Genomic DNA, 17,238 nt, shown 5'->3' with positions numbered 1-17,238 from the left:
TGGAAGAACAGCTGACGTATCCTAAAATAAAGCTGCATTGTTTAAAAATTACCAACCTGTGTAGCCACTGTAGGGGTTCCAGACATCCCAACTGGCATCATCCGTCTTTGCACTGACCTCATAGTTCCAGAGTTATCGTTGATTTGCTGCATTGAGTGGAAGTCTAAAGTATAGGAACGACCCTGAATACAAAGGCTAATTTCATCTTCACCAGATTGATGAGAGAGCTGCAAACAGTAAAGGCTGTGAACATACTGAAACTAGAAAAAGACCAAATCATATCATTCAAACGAGACTTTTGGCTTTACTTCCATACCACAAAAAGTAATAGGCACTAATTTTAATATTTATTCCATTGGGTTACCTAGCCAAAAGTCCTACAAGACAGAAAGCCCCATATATTTGTATTTTCTTATCATAGAATGCTGCACCCTTTACCTTTCCTTGAAAAAAGGAAAATATTCTATTAAAACCAGGGGTAGAAACTGCTCAATCAATATTATTCTCACCTCAATGATCCGAGAATCACTGGTAGCATAGTTCTGCCAAGTTGCTCTATCATCCTGCCACTGCCACATAACCAAATCTTGGGCAGACCCTGCAGGTCTTATCAAGGCCACGTCAATTGCAAAAATTCCATCAGACGGAAGCATAGGCATCAGTTCTCCAATCAAACAAGTTATTTCATAAAGTTCTTGCGGGGTACGGGAAACCAGCTCAATCTGTAATGCGATGTTAAAAATGACATAGTATTTTGCTATATAACGTAGCACATGACCACCAATATTCAATACAGCCTGCCCATATTTCCATGCTTAATATTTTTTCCTTCAATCATTTGTAATAATACAAATTTGGAGATAATTTGTATTTTTCCCTAACTAATACAAACCTGGAGTTATTTATGTGGATATTCTTTCAGTGGCACCTGGAGGTAGCCATTAGACTTTAATTGGAAGGTGGCAACCCTGTCTAACCGCTTAGCGGGTAGGCTGGGGTGGCAGAGGGGTACCCAGGCGCCTCTATATACACAGTGGTAAGAGACGTCACATTTTATTGCAGGCAGGACTTCTGAGGGACAGGTGATGGCAGGCCAATTTATATAAATAACTTCAGGTTTGTATTAGTTAGGGAAAAATACAAATTACGGTATCTCCGAATTTGTCATTTGTTCCCATACTAAGAAACCTTCGTTATTTATGTGGACGACTCGCTCTTAAGTGGGTGAAAGTCCTGGATCTAGCATGGACATTGACCCAGTTTTATCCAGTACAGTATATGACTGTGGTCTAGGGAAAAGTGAGTATACTCGCAGCCTGTGCAATGTAGTAAAACACAGGTTATTTGTTTGAACGTCTGGGAGTTTATATAGGAAAAACAACAAGACTTATCCCATTGCTCCCTTGCAGAAGCCAATAGTGATGTAGACAGCTTGCAGAAGGACCCATGGTGCTGTACCCCAAGGGATGGGAAGATGAAGAAAGGAAAGCCAGACATTCTTCTCATTCATGCCAGTTTCAACACGGCCAAGCAATACCCTCTACCAACTGCTACTTTCCATCAAGGAGCTTAAGGTATCTTAAACCACTTGTTGACCAACCACCACAGGACCGACAGTAAACGTATCGAGTCTCCTGTGGGTCACGTATGAGGTAATAGGGCTGTGAATGTGGTTTGTCTTTTCCACATGCCCGCTTGGTGAACCTGCAACACGGAAAAGTTGCGCTTAAACGCCAGGGGAGGACTGATTCCCCTGACGTCATGGGGTCTAGGTCGCCGAGCCTGAGGAGGCTCCGGAGCCAAGGCTCTTTTCATCACTTGGCAAATACAAGAGGAAACTGCGTTCTTGATGATCTTCCTCTTTACTCTCCCTGAGCTAACAAACAGATGTTAGTCTGGGCCGTATTGCTGCAGTGCGTTTAAGATAGTATCTCAAACTTCTCACTGGGCAAAGTAACAACTGATCTGGGTCGTTGGTTACAGAAAGAAGATTCGCAATCTGAGGGGGCCCGAATCTATGATCCAGCACCCCAGGATTTCGAGTCTTGCCAATAAACTCAGGGATGAAGCCGAGTATCGCTTCTCTCCATCCCCTTGAATGAGCGATGTCATACAAGAAGCCATGAAGTTTACAAACTCTCTTTGCCGAGGCTAAAGCGAGTAGGAACTGTCTTCAAAGTGAGATTTCGGTCAATTGCATGGTGTAATGGTTTGTAGGGAGGTCCTTTTCAGGATCTCAAGACGCGAACCCCATTCCAAGGAGGCAGCCTGATCTCTGACTAGGGGGAAGTGATCTCATAACTCCAACTCCGCATGAATAAGGAAGGCTCCAATGAGGAGGAAATGTCGACTCCTTTCAGCTTGAAGGCAAGGTTCAAGGCTGAGAAAGAGCCTTTCACCGCCGATACTGAAATGAGCTTTTCCTTCCGAAGGTATACAAGAAACTCCACTATTACTGGAATAGTGGCATCAGGTGGAGAGATTCCCTCCATGACAACAACCACAAAAGACACTCCATTTTGCCTAGTAGACCAAGGCTGAGGACCTACGCAAGTGTCCGGACATTCATTTAGCAACTTGTCGTGAAAAGCCCTTCTGAGAGGGGACGCTGGATAGTCTCCACGCGTGAAGTCAAAGCGACTGTATGGTTTTGTGGAAGATGTTCGCGTGTGACTGTTTGAGTAGATCTGGTCGTGGAGGGAGTTCTCTTGGTAGGTCTACTAGAAGTTGCAGGTGGTCTGGAAACCACTCTGCGGGAAGCTTTAGCGGAGCTACAAGGGTCATCATTAGATCTTTGGACGCTCTTGTTTTGTCGAGCAGTCTTCTCTTCAGAAAAAAATGTTGTTGGAATGCATCTTGCCATAGGGCCTGAAGGTCCTGGACTGGAGAACAGTACAGCGGAAGCTTGTTGTTCAGAGATGTTGCGAACAGGTCTACAGTCGGGGAAACCCACAAAGTCAGGACTTTGTTGGCTCTCTGACAATTCAAAGACCATTCGATGCCTACTATCCGAGTCACACTGCTCAGATCGTCTACGAGCACATTCCTCCTGCCGGGAATGAATCGAGCTGATAGAGCCACCGAATGATGTTCTGACCATCTGAGGATCTTTACTGCAAGATGGCAAAGAGGCTCCGAAAAGGTGCCGCCCTGTTTGTTTATGTAAGCCACTACTGTGGTGTTGTCGCTTATCAACACCAGAGTGACCTGCCAGCAACTGTTGGAACTGATGAAGAGCCAGGTAGGCTGCTCCCATCCCTAGAAGATTTCTGTGCTGGTTACCTTTCTGATTCTGACCAAAGGTTGGAGATCGTATAGTGCAGCAGGCAAGCCCCCACCCTTCTTTTGACGCATCTGTGAAGAGTATCAAATCCGGAGGGGGAACGAGAAGATTCTGGCCTCGCCGAAAGTTTTCGTCTACCATCCGCCAACTCAAATCGGTCACCTGATCCTGAGTTATGCGAACTCAGGTGTACGATGGGTCTGAGTGTTGGTCCCACACGGACTTCAGCTCCCACTGCAGGGATCTTAATCTTGAGGCAGCCATTTGGAACAAGATGGATGAGAGGGTGGCCTAACAGATTCAACTAATGAGAAGCTGGAAAAACTTCTTTCCCAAAGAAGGGTGCAGCCACTTCTTTCATCCTGTGTACTCTTTTGTCTGATGGGAAGACTTTCTCTAGGACAGTGTCTATGATCATTCCAAGGTATATCAGTCTCTGTGAAGGCATTGATGACTTCTCGTGATTTACCAGGACCCCCAAATCCTGACTAAACTCGAGAAGCATGTCTCGATGGTGAAGAAAGGTCATCTCCGAGTCTGCTAGGTTCAGCCAGTCGTCCAGATATCTGAGAAGACGGATGCCGTTCCTGTGATCCCAAGATGACACTAAGGCGAACACTCTGGTAAAAACCTGAGGGGCTGTCGCGAGACCGGTCTTAGGAGGGGGAACCTGCGAGGCCTTCGAGGACTTGGATGAAGCCTTGGCAGTAGGACCTGGAGGCCCCTCTGAAAGGGGAACTGAAACCAGACACTGATTCAGAGGCACTACCTCAATGTTATGAGGGTTGGTGGGATGGATTGCAATCTCCCTGGGCGAGCCCATGTCCCTACTCATCCCAGGACGGATGATGTCAGCGTGAGGTGGAGTTACGCCTCTCATCCATCTCACTTACTCCTTAGTAATGACTTCCTTTACTTTTAATGGCGTGAAAGGTAAGTTCGCCATATAAGAGTCAGAAGTGGCTTAGCCTTCAGCTCGCGATCGGGGTGATCTGCGAGCTTTGTCTGCCGTCGATCTCCTTCTAGGGTCTTGACTCCGAACTGACTAACTCGACGAGGGTTCCAGGGGGATTCTATTGCTTCTTCTCAAGGTTGGCTTAATCGACCCTGGCCCATAAAATTTTAATATTTTAAACCTTTCCCATTTTCTTTCCTTCAATAAACATATGCACTTGAAGGATTGAGCATTCTAGCAGTATGCAGTAACTGATGCGCCACTCTCTTTGTCATCTCGGTGTTGAACACTAGCACGATCTACTTTAGATAATTTGTTTATTATTGCACATTAAGAGGTCTTCCCCTGGTTTTCTAAGCAATTATTAAGAGGTCTTCCCCTGGTTTTCTAAGCAATTATTACATGGAGTGTGCACGGGATTTGTCTCTGGAAGTTCATTATCTGCACTCTCATGGTGTATCCCAGGGGCCATACAGTACTGTGATTTAATTCATATTGAGAGAAGATGCCTCCCTCATGGTACCTCTCCTGTAATAGTACGTTGTAATGGATGCCGATAAAAATAACAGTGCAAGACAGACAGACAGACAGACACAGACAGACAGACAGGAAGAAGAAGAAGATGATGATCCGACACAGGGGCCTCATCAGACGAAACAACGAGCTCAACCATCGGTTGAGGCCTGGCAACAGACTCACTTATGTCCCCGCCATGGACGGGGACTGGGGATGACCTTTGGGATTTCACCTCGGAGGACAACTCTACCAAGGTTTCCCTCGCATAGTACGTTTCTCCTTCTTGGCCTTCTTCTTCTTCATCCCGACTAACTTCCATTGCCAGTCGGGCCAAACGACGCATTCAGGGCAAGTAGCCTCCTTCGCGCACCTTTGTCCCCGACACGTGGAACAGAGGGAATGCGGGTCAACCTCTTCCTTGAACAAGAAAGCGCCACGCGGATTCTCTGCAGAAGGTCCAGGGCAACGATAATGAGCCTTCACCACAGGGCAATGAAACACGCAAACAAGGAAAAGAAAGGAAACGGGAAAACACAAGGGAACACAGGGAACACTAGAAGACCATGTGGGAACCACGATATCAGGGTCAGAGCGGGAGCGAGGTCGGGAAATTGTTCACAGACTGACGACCTGAGGTCAAGATGACCCGGGCGGGCATTGTGGGAGTGGGAAGCGAATCAATTTGGTCGGAGCGGAGTGGTTTATACCAATCCTCCTATGAAAGTAGTTCGAGCTAAGTATTTCTCGTCGGAACAAATATCTTTTCCACGAAAGCAACTGCGAGGTATTCACATATCTCACAACAGTTATCTAAATCCCAGTACTATCACCATATTGTAAATGCTAATAAATCCAGAGGAAGACCATAACTAAAACTCATCACAACCTGGAAGGAGAAGCATATCAAACCAATGAGAAAAAAAACAAGGGAACCTCTGGCATGTTACTGGTTCGCATATTGCCATTAAACATTAGCCTCATTACTTTACTACAGGCACGTTTATCAAAAGGAAAGTTATAATTTTTTTTCAAGTTTTGAGATATAAAGGTCAATAAAACAAGCTTTTAGAAAAGCAGTATGAACATCAGGATAGGTTAATAGAAACACTAACACAAAATCTATGAAATGATAGTGAATCGTAAGAACTTTTGGATTAGGCAATTTCTTACTGGATTTAATTCTCTATATGATGAAAATATACAACCTTTGAGGTCAAAGGCAGAACAGATTGGTTTGAAAATTTTTAGCTTCCAGAAAATGAATGGGATTCAGAGATCGAATGTATCTGGAGACTACAGTGCAAGAAGTCAAAATACAGTATATGAAAATTTTACTCCATTGTGTAAATAACCAAGGCAAGTCAATTGAGGTCTGCTTTGGTAGATTCTGTCTTAGTAGTAGTAGTAGTAAGGGCAGGCCACATGATACACTAACTTCAAAATGAAGCTCATACAAAAGGGCAATTTTTCCTACGAGTTCCCCCATTACTTGTTGAATTAATGTAATATTCCTTATACTTCTACTTCAGCTAGACTTATTTATCTTTAATTACAAAACAAATTGGCAAAAAGTAAACATTGAGTGTTAAGACTAAATTTTTTCTATAAAATAGAAAAAAAAAATTTCAAAATTCCTTACTTGCTCTCCAGGTGGATCTGTTGAATTTGTGAGAAGGTAACAAAGCGTATGGGCTATGTTGTTTTTTAACAGCTGAACAGCCAATTCCGGACAATTGTTACACATCAAAGAAAGCATTCGAATCACCATGATGAATGTTCCACTACTCAAGACAGGAGGGGACATGACCAGCTGAAAAGATGGTACAGACAGTAATCTATATTGCCACAGCAAACAGATAATGACATTAACATTTTGAATATTTTATAATGCAACTCCCGAAGTTTCTCAAGCTACTTGAAAGCAGTACTCCAGTGAAAAAAGTAAACGAGTCAAGCATGAAAACCCATTATGGTGGAAATTAATAAATTTGATTGAACATTAAATTCTCAATGAGCTATACATGGATAGAGATATTTGACAGTAGACTTACAATATATTTTCTTTTACTCACCAACTGTTGTATATTCGTTAATAAACCATGACCAGCAATCTCTTGTAACCGGTTAGGGTCATTCTGGAAACAATCGACCAATCTGCTGTATGCTAAACACACACTTTCTACGCATTTTTTATCACCCTGAAATACAAATTCCGTAATAGAAGTTTAACAGACAAAAAATATAAAACTTAAAATTTTGCAAAATAAATTCAGATCTTTACTACTCTTCGTAAATAATAGATAATATACTTAATAACCGTGTGCTTTTATCCTACAAATCCACTATACATTCATATATTGTTTCCTTACTTCAATGATCTTAGATGTCAGGATGCCTGAAAACTTCCAATCAATCAATCAATCCTCACTTCTCAGGTCAAAGAAAACTCAGTCATTTTGTAATTTTAAGGAACAGGTAAAGAGTACAATATGATGTGGCGAATGAAGATGAATGCATGCCTAAACTACAGTGATATGGTATGAACAGCTGTCACCACAAGAAGAAGAAGAAGAAGAAGAAGAAGAAGAAGAAGAAGAAGAAGAAGAAGACGAAGACGAAGACGAAGACGAAGACGAAGACGAAGACGAAGACGAAGACGAAGAAGAAGACGAAGACGAAGACGAAGACGAAGACGAAGAAGAAGAAGAAGAAGAAGAAGAAGAAGAAGAAGAAGAAGAGAGAGAGAGAGAGAGAGAGAGAGAGAGAGAGAGAGAGAGAGAGAGAGAGAGAGAGAGAGAGAGAGAGAGAGAGAGAGAGCTAATATTCTTTGTTATTCGCAATAGTCTAGGGTTCAGCTGATCCTAACCATAAATAAAAATAAGTTTGTTGAGTTGCACTTGATATTAAGAAAATAGTGTACAAAAAAGTATTTTCATATGATTTTATAAACTTTTATTCTTATTATACAATATGATTTTATGTGCTCTTAATGCTTCAAATGGTAGATAGTTGAACTACTATAGAAAACATCACTGTTAAGCTCTTAATGACTGCTAATTAATATAAAAAAACTGTCACAGCGGTTTTCATAGTTCATTCGCTAGAATTTTTGTTATGTGAACGTTTATGTTAAATGTAAGTATTTTGAATTGATTTTATATACTTTTTTTTTAATTTCTTAAAGTAAAGTAACATGTTTTGTGTGCTTTTAACACTATTCCGGTGATATTATAACTTCGATACTTGTGGTGGATAGACAAAAAGTCAATGACTCAAAACTGGATTTTTATTTTACCATGTATCATTTTTGACAGCCGACATATATTCGAAAGAGACTTTAAACGACATAAATCGAGGTATACCTGTAATGGTAAAAGCACTCTCTTTCCTGTGCCCATAGTAGACTGTCTTTTTCTTATTTTACTTCCTCCAGTCCCTAAACAGGCTAGATCATTCACAGATTAATCAGGCTATATACCTTCCAGGTGCAACTATGCCAGACCAATTCCGGCCATGTTAGGGATGGATTCTTGCCGCACTTCGCCAAATGTTTCTTATTTGCAAACAATTATTTGCTATTTAATGTATATCTGTACTATAGGAGTTGATCTGGATCTTGGTAGATTAAAGGTAAGCTAGACAAGGATAATCCAACCCATAGAAAACAGGCAATAAAATATATGATCATTATATTGAACAAAACATACCTGTGAAGTCAGTCTCGAGGATAGCAGTGTTAAGGAATCAGCAATGAAATGAAATTCATCTGCAGTAAGGTTCTGACAACAATTTGCTGTGATGCTGAGTGCTGCACGCTGTGCTCCAGTAGAAAAGAAGTCTATGTACATTAAGCACGCAGACACTCCATGCTGTAAAATAAGATAGTCTATTAATTTTCTCACTTTTCTAAATTAGGATGGCAAAATCAAGGTCTTAAAACTAAAAGTTCAAGATTAAGAGGCCAATATATCTGAAATCAACTTTTCAGACACCAATGTAATATCTTTATCTATCCTATAATTTGTTTAAAAATATGTCTGAATAATTAATCTTATCATAAAAAAACACTGGTAGATGAAAACTTACAGCCTGTAATATGGCCTTCGAGTGCTTTCGAGATAACATGTCTAGAGCTGTCAAGGACTGTTCAGCAACATCCATACACTGAATAACCTGTAACTTCTCTAAAAAGACAGGTACTGCATCCACTACAACAGCAGAGGACCGGGGTAAGGCTTCCATCATGTATGTTAGGGCTCGGCAGGCATGATTCATCTGAAATTTAGGTGTGTTGACTTCAAAACCCCATCTGTTTGATACTAATTTTTAAACATTTTGAGAAGTATTTATTACAAATTCCAGACCTTATGTGAAGTGGCTATTAAAAATTCCTCGCAATATGTCAAATGCAAATTCCTTTGACCAAAATAATTGAATGTTTCTCTAACAATAAAACTTTCCCAAAAATGAAATCTTCAAATATTACCTAATCCAAACTTGATTACTAGATCGAATGCAAGGAATGTGGCACAGTAATTTTTCCAAATTATACTATAGTCACTTTAGCTTTATTATGCATTAAATGTTACTTGCCTCAAGTGGCAGTTGAGAGCACACACCTAAAACCATTAATTCAATATTAAAATACAAAAGATCAGCAAACCCATTTATCATTACTACAACTTCATTCCATCTAATTAAAATATTTTGGATTCCTATCCACATCAGTAGCCTAGTTCCATTTTCTCTGGATAGTCCACTGGATAAGGGGGGCATCAGGCTGAACATAGTGTATTAATAGTGGCAGGAAACACAGAATTCTAATAATGATAAATAGGGTTTTTATGACAAATATCAATTTCACAACACCTTAACAATCATAACTAGACATTTGACTTTTGACTGTAACTCATAATCTCACAGGGGCAATAGCAAATTTCAGATACTAAAACTTGCAAAATTAAAAACCAGATCTATCTATAAAATACATAGAGGTAAAAAATAGTTAACTACCAGAGTGGCTATTCCACGTGTAACTACAGTTTTACACCGAATACAAAAGGAAACTTTATGAACAATGATATACAAAAAGGACAAATATTACATAATCTATAAAAGAAACAAAAATAATTACCATGTCAAAATTGTGTTCCATGTTAAGTAAATTGATAAGCGCAGGAGTGACTTGTTTGATAGGGAACCCAGCAAGTGTATCTTCATTACCCATGACCAGTAGCTGACACATTTCAATGACAGCCTGCAATTGCTCACTTTCATCTCCTGTGGCTTGTAGCCCTATCAAGAGCTGTTGAGCTTTAGAACCTGTAAAAGTAAATCAAATATAAAATGTTAGGCTTTTATTATAAGAAGTTTCAAATACTGCATTACAACTTGTTAAACAATTCATAGTCAAAAATTTTTAGGGTAACTAATACAATCTGATAAAACTACCAAAACATTTTACTTTCATTTTCCAATTTTATCTGAAGGTAATGGATGAGATGGATCAAAAGATCTAGAAGTTTGTAGGATACATTGCAGATTTAAATTGCAATGTTACCACATCCATAAACTGAAAATTTTCTTGGAAACATTCACACACTATACTTATAAATTACTTGTGGAGAAAATTCATTTATACCAACAGTCATGAACACCAGAGAGCACTTAAAATTTTCAAAAACATAAAATATACAAATGGTAAAATAAGGTAAGATAATTTAATGATTCTACTAACAGAAATTCAGGACTAAGTCACTGGCTTAAAAAATTAGCACACTATTAATGAGAGTTTAGAAGCATTCTATTTGCATACCTTAATTATCATATAGCTGTAGAGAAAATTAAGCGAGCTTGAACATATATGAAACTCATATTCAAGGGTTTTCAAATAGGGGGAAAATCAATAACCACCATGCAGATCAAATTTCAAGAAACCAATAGATACAACTGAACATACAACCCAGATAAAAAACCACCAATAAAGAGAGAATAACAGCATAATCCTAGACAACTTTAAACCTTTCCAGAAGCATTAATACAATTATGCAATTCCTTCAGTACCATACACCAAGGTGTACTATGGATAATCCTTCTTTACTCACAAATCTCCCACTCCCATTGAATTTCACATTCTTAACGAGGTCAAAAAGACAAAAAAAAAGTAGCGTTTTCAATTCCCGTAAGTCTGAATTATACTTTCTATCCTTAAAAAGTTTGTATTAGTGTTCAAGATTCCAGTCGTTTTTGCTGAATGCATTAGAAACTATACTTCTTTAACTTACTAATAGATGATGAAACTGAACGGTGCAGAATGTGCTGCATGCGTGGCCCTAATGCCCCAAAGAGACTAGGGGGAAGTCCACGTGACGCCAGTAGTGCTTCTAACCGCCCCATTTCTCCCTCTTCGCTTTCACTATCAGTTGGCGCCATAATGCCTCCAATACTGCTTGCCAAACCACCACCACTGGCACCACTACTGCTTCCCCCAATTGCTGAAATAATAAAATAAAACTTTTTAAAAAAAATAAAAATTTTACTTAATGCACAACAATAACCTTGAGAATTCCAAAAAACAAAAAAAAAAACACTCATTTCATTGAATGTGCCTACTTTCCAGCCATAGTCAGTCCAAAAAGGAAAACAATGGCAACATAAACCTGCAATAAAAATTTGAAATCGGTTCCTCAATACTATTTTTTTGAAACTTTACCGTGATGGTTGAATGGTAATGTCACTATAGTAGTGATGGTTATAAAAATGCCAGATACAGGTATAGAAGATAGGGATATTTTACCCTCCTTACTTAACATGGCGTAATTTAAAAGTATTAAAATTTCTTAAAAGAATTTAATCGAAAAATGAAGGATGAATATGCATATACCCTACTACCAAAATATTCAGGTTCCCTTACATTGCCCATACTTCCCTTAATGTTTTGAACCTTACTTGCCCAACAGAAATTTTTGTTTCTGAACCTTACTTGCCCCAAAAGAAATCTCTGAAGATAGCACAAGTGCCAAACCAAAAAATTCATTGAAACCTTATATGAGCTGAAATTCGCGACTTTCATAAAAATTCCAGCTTGCCCATATCTTTTGGTATAACTAAACTTATTGAAAACCTGGGTTAGTCCTGGTAACTAACGAAAAATTTTAATTAGTCTGCTTTTATTTTTTTTTTTTTTAGAGAGAGAGAGAGAGAGAGAGAGAGAGAGAGAGAGAGAGAGAGAGAGAGAGAGAGAGAGAGAGAGAGAGTTAGACTTTTTAGTCCCCCCACAGAGACTTCATTTACTCTTTTGTAGAGATTTAGTTTTAAGCATTCGGAGTTCTTATTATCTTGTTTAACTTCTTCTTGAACTCGTTTATCGAGTTATTGTTTACTACATTCACTGGAAGTCTATTCCAAGTTTTTTCCATTTAAAGAAATTGCCACATTGAGAGTTGTATCTTTTCAATTCTAGTTTGTATCCGTTACCTCTGGACTGATTTGTGAAGTGTGAATAGATTGTTGTAATCTACATTTGTTATTTCTTTAGGAATTTTGAACGCCTCTATTACCTATCCCCTTAGTTAAGTTTGTAGATCAAATACGTTTAAACGTTCCAACCTCGGTCTATATAAAATTTTTCCATGAGGTATATATTTAGCCTTTTTTTTTTTTCTTTCTTTATATATTTCTACAAAGGACCGAGTCCCATTGTGTATCTATGTTCCCTGTTTTGTCGTATTCTATATCCTTGGAGTATTCCTTCAGTTTTATCCAGTTACTACGTCTGTAGTCTAGCATATTTATAATTTTCACTTCTTTTAGATGAGGAATATTTACCAGAAACCTAAGTATTTTGTGGTCACTTTTACCCATATTTTTGCCTACTGAAACACTGAATGGTAAATTTCCTTTTGTTGTTACCATAATATCAATTATGCTATTCCTTAAAGTTGGTTTATTGACCAACTGATGGAGGAATTCATTGTGGACAAATTCTAGTAGCCTATGTCCCTCTGTGATTGATGTAGAATTCACAATAACCTAGTTTACTGCTGCCTTCAAGTCTCCCATTAGAATGGCTACCTTTTTGTTAACTTCTTGTCCAAATTATTTATACAGCTCATCGTCCTATTTTTGTGTTTGATGTGGTGGTCTGTATATTTGCTCGTCACTTCATATTCAGTTTCTAATTTAATTTCTATAGGGTTTTAGGTGATTTTTTTATAGAGAGCATTGCCCCTCCACCTTTTTTAATAAGGCAATCCTTCTTGAAAACCCTGACACCTGGGATTTTGTATTCTCAAATAAAATCCTGTTTTTTTTCTTGAATCCAGGTCTCGATAATGCCCTTGATATCTAGTTCCTCACTATCTATCATTTCCCTAGTTGGAAAAGCAAGATGCTATAAGCCCAAGGGTTCCAACAGGAAGAAATAGCCCAGTGAGAAAAGCAAACAAGAAAAAACTGAAAATATAATATTTCAAGAACAGTAACATTAAATTAGATCCTTCACAAATAAACTGTAAAAAAATGAACAAAACAAGCAGAAGAGAAGTATGATAGAACAGCATGCCCAAGTGTACCACCAGGCAAAAGAACTCTAATCCAAGACTGTGGAAGGCCATGATACCGAGGTTATGACTACCCAAAATCAAAGAACATAAGTTTGATTTTGGAGTGTCCTTCTCCTAGAAGAGTTGCTTACCATAGCTAAAGTCTCTTCTACCCTTACCAAGAGGAAAGTAGCCACTGAACAATTACATTGCCATAGTTAACCCATTGGGGGAAGAAGAATTATTTAGTAATCTCGGTGTTATCAAGTGTACAAGGACAGAGAATAATGTGGAAAGAATAGCCCAGACTATTCAGTATGTGTAGGCAAAGACAAACTGAGCTGTAACTAAAGAGAGGGATCCAATGCAGTAGTCTGGCCAGTCAAAGGACACTAATAACACTCGAGCAGTACTACCTAAACGGATGACTGGTGCCCTGGCCAACCTACCTACCTAAAATATAGTGATTATTCCTCTTGCATCTTTCTTTGGAAACTTCCTTTATCTTATCATCAATACACAACCTAATCACCAACTTACTATATTCATGCCAGCTCTCAGGTATTTCAAAGTATCCCCCAGTACCTCTTCAATAGCTGATATAATTTTTAAAACTCAAAAAATACTTTAATGGTCATGTAAATTACTATGCATTATAAATCTAGAGAAAACTTATAATGCATACATAAAGAAAAGATTATCACCAATAATCTATCAAAAATGTAACCAACCTCTATTTAGGTAAAACCTACCCATCTACTGATTTATTAACAGGTGAAGTCTTAGTTTCTAGGATTGGCAATTTTCTTAACAGCAACTAGATTAATTTCTTTTACTCTTTATATTGCCTGTATGTTCCTCCAATATAATAAAGCAAGAAATAGCTACGCTGATCTTGGGCAAAACACTTTCCTCTTGTTTCTGAAAAGCTATTTTACTTTAAGTCTTGTCATTTAACTTTACATTATCAGTATCTCTTCATACCTTCATCCTTATCTTAATAAAAATGTGACGTGTAATTTCATGGTAATAACATGAAGGCTTCCAACAGGAAGGCGCAGAAAAACACCGAAATTACTGGATAGTGTGCAATATGAATGAACTAATGAACACCTAACCTCAAAATTAAGCAGGGTTTATATATATATATATATATATATATATATATATATATATATATATATATATATATATATATATATATATATACACACACAAATACATACATATACATACACGCACAGATATACATACATACCTATATATGTATACATATATATACATATGTATATATATATATATATATATATATATATATATATATACATATATATACATATATATACATATGTATATATATATATATATATATATATATATATATATATAGAATATGTGTTAGAATAGGAAATGAGGTGAGCGATTGGTTTCCGGTGAGAGTGGGGCTGAGACAGGGATGTGTGATGTCGCCGTGGTTGTTTGACTTGTATGTTGATGGAGTGGTGAGAGAGGTGAATGCTAGAGTGCTTGGACGAGGATTAAAACTGGTAGGCGAGAATGATCATGAATGGGAGGTAAATCAGTTGTTGTTTGCGGATGATACTGTACTGGTAGCAGACACAGAAGAGAAGCTTGACCGACTAGTGACAGAATTTGGAAGGGTGTGTGAGAGAAGGAAGTTGAGAGTTAATGTGGGTAAGAGTAAGGTTATGAGATGTACGAGAAGGGAAGGTGGTGCAAGGTTGAATGTCATGTTGAATGGAGAGTTACTTGAGGAGGTGGATCAGTTTAAGTACTTGGGGTCTGTTGTTGCAGCAAATGGTGGAGTGGAAGCAGATGTACGTCAGAGAGTGAATGAAGGTTGTAAAGTGTTGGGGGCAGTTAAGGGAGTAGTAAAAAATAGAGGATTGGGCATGAATGTAAAGAGAGTTCTATATGAGAAAGTGATTGTACCAACTGTGATGTATGGATCGGAGTTGTGGGGAATGAAAGTGATGGAGAGACAGAAATTGAATGTGTTTGAGATGAAGTGTCTGAGGAGTATGGCTGGTGTATCTCGAGTAGATAGGGTTAGGAACGAAGTGGTGAGGGTGAGAACGGGTGTAAGAAATGAGTTAGCGGCTAGAGTGGATATGAATGTGTTGAGGTGGTTTGGCCATGTTGAGAGAATGGAAAATGGCTGTCTGCTAAAGAAGGTGATGAATGCAAGAGTTGATGGGAGAAGTACAAGAGGAAGGCCAAGGTTTGGGTGGATGGATGGTGTGAAGAAAGCTCTGGGTGATAGGAGGATAGATGTGAGAGAGGCAAGAGAGCGTGCTAGAAATAGGAATGAATGGCGAGCGATTGTGACGCAGTTCCGGTAGGCCCTGCTGCTTCCTCCGGTGCCTTAGATGACCGCGGAGGTAGCAGCAGTAGGGGACTCAGCAGTATGAAGCTTCATCTGTGGTGGAAATGTGGGAGGTTGGGCTGTGGCACCCTAGCAGTACCAGCTGAACTCGGCTGAGTCCCTGGTTAGGCTGGAGGAACGTAGAGAGTAGAGGTCCCCTTTTTGTTTTGTTTCTTGTTGTTGTCGGCTACCCCCCAAAATTGGGGGAAGTGCCTTTGGTATATGTATGTATGTATGTATATTAATATATATAATATATATATATACATACACATATATACACTGTATATATATAAATATATATTTATATGTATATACTGTATATATATAATATATATATATATATATATATATATATATATATATACATATATATTTATATAAATATATATATATATATATATATATATATATATATATATATATATGTATATATATATATATATATATATATATATATGTATATATATATATATATATGTATATATATATATATATATATATATATATGCGTAAAAATCACAGGAAAACGTGATGCTCAGATGCAGAAGAACCACAGGGAAAATGAAAATACAGAATATATATATATGTATATATGCATAGGTATGTATGTATGTGTATATATGTATACATGTATATATGTGTGTGTGTATATATGTATATGTGTATGTGTATGTATATGTATGTGTATGTGTAAGTATTTATGTATATGTATATGTATTTGTATCTGTATGTATGTATATATATGTGTATGTGTATGTATATGTATATGTATGTGTGTGTGTATGTATGTAAATGTTTATGTGTGTATGTGTATATATATATATGTATATATATGTATATATATATATATATATGTATATATGTATATATATGTATATATATATGTATATGTATGTATATATATATGTATATATATTTGTATTTTTGTGTATGTTTTGCTTATGTATTTATATAGATAAGGCTACCGCATTGACATATAAATAACTGTAATGAAAGTAAAATAAGAAGAAAACAAGAATATACCCGCCACTAGAAATGACCCTTTTTAGCAGGTGTCTAACGAGCTTTCGGACTCCTCCTACGCACACCTGAGTCAAACCCAGGTAGCGGGTAAGGGAGTGTCATTGTTCTCTAAATCTCTATATGTATGTTCGTACTTTTGCTTTCCCTATAAAATGTAAGAAACCTCTCTCAATAAATCAGTCCTCTGTGGAAGTAACACGAAACTAGTCAGGACTCAAGTGTATATTCTGTATTTTCATTTTCCCTGTGGTTCTTCTGCATATATATATATATATATATATATATACACATTTATAAATATATATATATACATATATATATATATATATATATATACATTATATATATATATATATATATATACATTGATATATATAAATATATATATATACATTAATATATAAATATATATATATATATATACATTGATATATATAAATATATATATATATATATATATATATATATATATATATATATATATATATATATAAACATATATATGCATACATACATACATGCATGCACA

General features: G+C 37.4%; 1 protein-coding gene across 1 annotated transcript in view; it reads right to left on the bottom strand.

Annotated features, from left to right (window-relative positions):
- The window catches only part of ctrip (E3 ubiquitin-protein ligase ctrip), a 113,639-nt gene that overhangs the window by 18,498 nt on the left and 77,903 nt on the right, over positions 1–17,238 (bottom strand). The window contains 8 exon segments of the mRNA XM_068389555.1: positions 57–227; positions 510–722; positions 6,394–6,564; positions 6,827–6,952; positions 8,462–8,623; positions 8,841–9,029; positions 9,889–10,076; positions 11,039–11,248. Coding sequence (XP_068245656.1) covers positions 57–227; positions 510–722; positions 6,394–6,564; positions 6,827–6,952; positions 8,462–8,623; positions 8,841–9,029; positions 9,889–10,076; positions 11,039–11,248 — 1,430 coding nt within the window.

Source organism: Palaemon carinicauda, chromosome 1 (assembly GCF_036898095.1).
Source record: "Palaemon carinicauda isolate YSFRI2023 chromosome 1, ASM3689809v2, whole genome shotgun sequence".
Classification (NCBI taxonomy): domain Eukaryota; kingdom Metazoa; phylum Arthropoda; class Malacostraca; order Decapoda; family Palaemonidae; genus Palaemon; species Palaemon carinicauda.
The sequence above is the reverse complement of the archived record's forward strand: the minus strand, read 5'-3'. Positions and strand labels throughout refer to the sequence as shown.